Below are 6,456 nucleotides of genomic sequence, written 5' to 3' on the forward strand. Positions count from 1 at the left end.
GAGAGAGAGAGAGAGAGAGAGAGAGAGAGAGAGAGAGAGAGAGAGAGAGAATCTTCCCACAGGCTAGTAAGTCCTTAAGCCTAGTATCTGGTACTTTTCATTCTCCAAAGCACCCTTTCACATTTCATTTAATTGTATCCTAAACTACTTTCTCAGAGTCACTAGCTTCTAATGGTGAGAACCAAAACTTAGCTTTAGTTTAATCATATTTTTTAAATCATCCATTTGTTCCACCCATGGATATTTATGAAGCACCTCCTACATACCTGAGATTGAAGCAAACACTGGAGATTTTAACAGTAAGCAGAATAACTACTGTCCCTGCCTTTGCTGAGCCTGTAAATCTCTAAAAGATTTATTGAGAACCATCTACATGCCAAAAACACATCACTGCCTTCCAGGAAGTCAGCATCGCAAAGAGATGCTTTCCTGGCTATTCCCAGAAAAGGTGGTGTGAAACTTGAGGGTTTGCATTTCCAAGTTTTAGGAAGCCAGGAGGCAGAATACAAACCAGTTGAGCTAGTTCCACTTTTAGGTCTATTTCTGACTCTTCTCCTACTCTTCTTTGGCTCCATCTTATGAGGCCTCAGTTTTTTATTTTATGAATGAAAGGCTTGGATGAACCCAAACAAATACCTTTAACATCCCCCCATTGCCAACTAGATAAGTAAATAGAATTCTCTTAAAAGCAAGCTGGTCTGGCTCTAAAACAGCTAGCATTATGCCAGTTCTCAGTTTCTGAATTTGCCTGGAACCAAGTACATATTCACAGGAACTTCTAATTGCACCAACAGCTTTTGTGGGCAGAAGGTTGCAAGTCTGTGAATGATTTACATGTTGTTGAATTAGGCTGCCCTGAGCCAACACTGTGTTCTAGTAGTGCTCCTGTCTGGCGGAAGGTTAGTTCAGTTCATCAGAAGCTATGCTATAAATATACACTTCTCTAAGAGTGCTTTAGAAATGAAGTCTGTATAAACATGAAGCAAGTGTCCTCTGAAAGCAAAAGGCAAACACTGAATTGACATTCTAAGAGAGAAAAGAGATGCTCTGGCCAAAAGAAGAAAGGAATTAAAAGCCAGAGCGGTGGCTCTGGGGACTTCCGTTGAACTTGGTAGACTGTTACACTCTTTCTGTTGCCAAGTAGGAGATGACCTTGGAAGCTGACCTTGCCCAGTGGGAGAGATCCTCTTCTGCTTGATCTTTGGGAGACAGACTCTTGCCTTAACTTCTCCTGGGATGTTTGAGTTCAACCTGTTCAACCATAGTTCAAACAGTACTTCCCCCAAGAAAGGGCCCCTCCATGGCCTTCCTGGGGTGCAGTACACTCATCTTTATGGACATTGCTCCCCTCAGGGAGGTCTTGCCTCCCTAGGAGCCTGATGACATTCAGCATGGCTCAGCAGCCCCTGCAGGATCTACATGGGGCCTGACCCAGAACCTGTGCTTCATTGACCTTTGTTGAATTTTAGTAGGAAACAGCCAGGCAGGGCTGGAAAATTTCTTTGAATGGCCCAGGGCCCTGCACTTATTTAAGTGCCTTGGAAACATTAACTTACTAAATCATCCTAACAACATCAAGAATGCTCATTAAGTGAGGAGGTAGAAATACTGAATGATGAAGTAACTACAGGATCAAATATCTAAAAAAGAACCCCATTATTCAAACCCATATGATTTTATCTTCTGGGGATGAAAAAGGTCATTAGCCTGTCTCGACCTTGAATCAACTGAGTCTTTGTGTATAATGAACTATTTTCTTCAGTTAAAGAAATAAATTCTAAGTTTAAGGAACTCAAATACCTCAGATCATGGAGGTAGCTCTGCTGAAGGGAAGGAAGTGGATGTAGGTGGGAGGGAGCAAATCCTGAGACTCAAGGAGGAATACAGGGTTCCTGTCAGACTCCCCTGCATCCAAGGAAAAGCCTGTTGGGGGCATGGCCTGGCACTCCTCTTATAGGCCCAGCCTTCATCCAAGGCATGTGACACCACATCCAGCTCATAACCAGCACCCCCAGCTGGCAACTCCCAGCTTGCAAGAGCTATTCCAGGACCACTGTGGGACCCGGACTCTTAGCTGTGGGGCCTCCACCTCTAACAGAGCAAATATACCACTCCTGCATCTCTCCATGGTAACTGATGAATTCATGATGCATTTTGTAATTACTTAATTACAAATTTAGAAGTTTAATTTTTTCAGTGACTTTTTTAGTCTCTGTATTTATTTGATATTTGTATTCATTTTGTGTCTTAGGTAGTCCTACAGACTTGAGCACTTTGATCAAGAAGAAAGGGCCCTTGGGGACCTATCCCACTGCTTGTCCCTGTCCTGTGTCTTCTTTGGGCCCATGGTAAAAGGGTTGTTTCTCATAGTTTCCATCCTATAGACATTAGGGAGCCCCAGGCCAAGACCAGTTGTGCTGTTTCGGTGCTAAGAAGTCACTTGTAAGGAACAATTTAAGGAAGGTTAAGCCAGGGGCTTCCACTTTTTCTTTCAGGCAGAAGGGAGTTTCTGCCTGACTCAGCTTCCAGCTGGTGACCTAGTGTCAGCACAGAACCCCCACCTGGCTCCCTCCTTACCTCTTTCAAGATGAGGGCTTCTGGGCTGTGCCTGTAGAAAATTTCTTTGAATGGCCCCAACCAGCTCTCAGCGATTCGGACCTTGTTCCTCAGAGTGGCCTCCACATCAAAGGGAGAGTGTGCTTCCTGATTTCGGTAGATATACCCCACCCGCGAGCAGGGAAGGATCTCAACGGAGCCACCACAGAGCCAGGCCTGCCATGAGGAGAGAAGGTAAACAACTTGACCCTACCTCTACTTCCTAAAGCAATCAGGTAGAAAGGACTCTGTCCTTGAAGGCTGGCATAGGAACTCAGAAGCACAAAATGGCCACAGTCATTAGAGTCTTTAGGATGGAGTGTTCAGATCTGGGAGTTTGGACAGGGGAATGGCAAAGTGGGAGGAATGGGGGATTTACATCAGGGTGGATGGAACTCAGGGGTGACAGGCCTATCTGTGGATCCATCTAAATGTGCCACCTTTGAAACTCAGGTGCAGATCCAGCACTTAGAGAGATGAACCACCCGTAGGGGATTAGCAGCCCTATTCCCCAAAACGTGCTTCCCAGGGACAAAGGTTCCCTTGGTGGTCAGGGACTTTCTAAAGCTTGTGGAGCCTCAGGCTGTGTAGGCACCTGAGCTGTGTGTGGTGGAAATGAAAGCAAGCCTTCCTTAAAGAGCCTTCATGACTTCAAGAAAGTCCTTCCTGCTCTCCCATGATCCTTTGCACTCAACCAATGCCCAGTGTTCCTTTGGCAAGAAGCTTTTTGGTCCACATTTGGTGACAGAGGCTAAAGTGAAGACAGTGGTATGAAAGGCAGCCTATAAACTGACAGACACCAAGGCTAGGGGTCTCACACTCTGGCCAAGGTGCCCCAGGGCACCTCAGAGAATGCAAAGAGCACCAGGCATATTTCTGATTTTTTTTTTTTTTGAGTAAAACAGTGACATCTGTTGGACCATGTGCAAACCACAGTGCTGACATCATTCATACTGCAACATTAGCTAGCTGTCTGTACTTCTGGTGTTGGATGTCTTTGCTGGGTTAAGGCTTGGGAGGCTGCTGTGATGTGAAGCAAGTTATCATGCTAAAATCAATGTGGAACAGAAGACAGGGGTGGTGGGTGTCCTACCAGCTTCCAAGGTTTAGAACTAAAACAAAGCCCTGCACATGCTAAGCTGTTAGGAGAAATACTAAATAAGTAGTTAGGGCTACATTTTTCAATACACAGAGTAGTTTGGTGTATTTTTGGTTTATAGATGTTAATTAAAAAATTATTGAGGTGCTAGGAACGTAAAGGAATCCATGTTGTGAAGTGTAAATGACTGAATGTGTGCCTTTGTCTGATGGCTGGTTTGCCTTTCTTTCCCTTCCTTCCCTCCCTTCCTTTGAGACATGGTCTTAGTATGTAGTTCAGGCTGGCCTTGAATTTACAGTGATCTTCCTGCCTCAGCCTCTCGAGTGCTGGAACTATAGGCATGCATCAGTGTACCCTGAATAACAGCATATTTTGAAAGTCAAATTCATGAAGTACAGTGAGGGTGAAATCAAGATACAGCACAAGAGAGTTGGGAAGGGGGGATTGAAGGGGCCTATGACCCACCACACTGCAGTGACTTTCCGAATTACCACACCTTCAGCCCCTACCCGTTGGGCTTCTGATGGCTGCTTTCGGGCTGTGACCACACACTCTACTGCAGAGATCCCACTGGTGTCCTTCCTTGGTTCAAGACATACCTTGAAGGATAGTTCGAGGTTTTCGCCACCCCTCAGTGACATGAGAGGGTCATAAGCTCCAGTGTTTTGAAAGTAATGTCTGTCCATGGCCACTACCTCTCTGGGTACTACTGGGCTCCTGCACAGAGAAGACAGGCAAGAAACTGCAGTTCAGAATGCGGAGTATGGCAGGCACATTTTGGGGCCGGGGGCTTCCTAGGTGGGGGATCCAGTGGATGAAAGGGTGGACTCTAGGCTCGGATGAATGTCTAAAATCCAAGTATTTCATAGAAAGAAAACTAAGGTTATCTGGGCCTTTTAACCCTCTGCTCAGGCACTATTCCTGTAGGGAGGACCCAAGGTCTATATCTTGTGCTCCTGGGCCCTCAGGCTCCAGTCTTTCTGGAGAGGTATTTGGGACAAGGGCCTTAAAATAAGACACTCCAAGGAGGTAGCTCTGGGCCAGGCTGAAGGACATAGGCATGATGTTTCCTCTTTTCTCTTCCCTCACCCTCTTCAATTCCTTAAGGAGTGATTATCCTCCCTCAGGGACTCTAGAATTAGATAGGTCTTCACCTACCCTGGTAGAAATACATGTGACTTATAAGCAAAACAAACTAGAAACGCTGAATAAAGAAATTAGGATGACCACACTATCCTTCGGAAGAGCTTTATGCACAGAAATGTAGCCAAAAGTCTTTTAAATAGTCCCTTCATTCAGAGACAAATTCTAATGTGGCTGAACTCTGGCTATATCTCAAGATATAAGTGCCTCAGAGTGCAAATTTTAACATGATAGGTGAAATAGTGTTACATTAATAAGGCCTTCAGGCTATTAAAAATACCAAGTTATACTAGAATACTGAAAATTCATGTTACAATGATTAGTGGACCAATTCTCCACCTCTACCACTCACCCCTTGTACGATCTTGGGTGAGGTATGTAAACAACTTCCCTGATTCTCTGAGGTCAGTTTCCTCACTGCCAATTGGAATAAAATAATATTTCATACTTGGTTTTTGTGGAGAGTATAAGTAATGCGTAGAAAGTGCATGGAATTGTGCATATCACATTTGAAACACAGGACTTGGCGCTTTCCAGGCAGGCACTTATGCCGCTGAGCTACCTCCTCGGCCTGAAGTTTATAAGGGAGCACACATCGTTCACTATGTGCCAGTCCCAGTGGGGTCTGGGCAGCATTATTTAGCCAAATTATATTCAATGAAAGAGACGATTAATCCTGCTGTCCCGTTTGAGAGTTCATCAAGCATAGAATCTGAGAACTTAAGAGAATAACTTTGATTTTTCTTCTTTAAGTTTGAGGTGGTTTGAGATATCTAGATCAGCCACTTAAGGCACTGTCCAAAAATAAAGTATGTGAGACGTAGCCAGTAAGATTGGATATATTTTGAGACTTACGGTGCCCCAGCATCCACCCAGCTGAATTCCTCCTTTTAGCTGAACAAACTGTGGCCAAAGAGTTGCCAGCACCACCTGGTGAGGGACCCGGATCAAGGTCAGCTTCTTCCTTTTTCCCACAGTGGGGCATCCACTGACCCTGGAAAGGCCTCCCTGGTTTCACTGACCTCACACAAATAATAACACCATGTTCTCCCTGAGTGCCTGCAGTCCTCTCAATGCTATTCATTTATTAATAGTTTGGTTTTCTCAACAATCAACAATCAAGGCAGGTAGTATTGTTACTCTCCGTTCCCCGTTGAGGGAAATGACCCAGACCCAGTGACATGTGAGGGAATCGTGGTGCCAAGGGCAGGGCAGGCTGGTTCCCCAGGCTCACCTGATGGGGCTGATGGGGGACAGCAGGGCCTTCCTCTCTTGCTCTGGCAAAGGGTCCCAGAAGAAATCCAGCTTCCAGTCCAGTACCCCCCAGTGCAGCTCCTCGGAGGGACGGTACTGGAAAGTCTTCCAGTCAATCATGTGTATGACCGGAGCTACCACACGGCTCCTGAGGAGAGTGGAGAAGTCAAGGGAAGCAAGCCATTCCCTTGCTGGGGGTGAAAACAAAACCTATGCATGTGACATCTGTCATGGCAGCTACCAGCCCCTGGGACCTGTAGGGGGCCTGACATGCGCTTCGTTTTAGCTAGGATGTGATGTGAGTGTGAACTACACACTGAGCTTAGAAGACTTTGTATGACATGAAGGCTGTAAAAAATAATAAT

The 6,456-nt window shown here is 45.5% G+C and overlaps 1 protein-coding gene across 1 annotated transcript in view; it reads right to left on the reverse strand.

The window, feature by feature from the left end:
• The window catches only part of Galnt15 (polypeptide N-acetylgalactosaminyltransferase 15), a 48,818-nt gene that overhangs the window by 12,316 nt on the left and 30,046 nt on the right, over positions 1-6,456 (reverse strand). Inside the window, exons 4-6 of the mRNA XM_023715721.1 lie at positions 6,072-6,239; positions 4,294-4,411; positions 2,578-2,772 (exon numbers count right to left, since the gene is read on the reverse strand). Coding sequence (XP_023571489.1) covers positions 2,578-2,772; positions 4,294-4,411; positions 6,072-6,239 — 481 coding nt within the window. The remainder of the gene's footprint in view (positions 1-2,577; positions 2,773-4,293; positions 4,412-6,071; positions 6,240-6,456) is intronic.

This window comes from Octodon degus, unplaced genomic scaffold, assembly GCF_000260255.1.
Source record: "Octodon degus isolate 3935 unplaced genomic scaffold, OctDeg1.0 scaffold00043, whole genome shotgun sequence".
NCBI lineage: Eukaryota > Metazoa > Chordata > Mammalia > Rodentia > Octodontidae > Octodon > Octodon degus.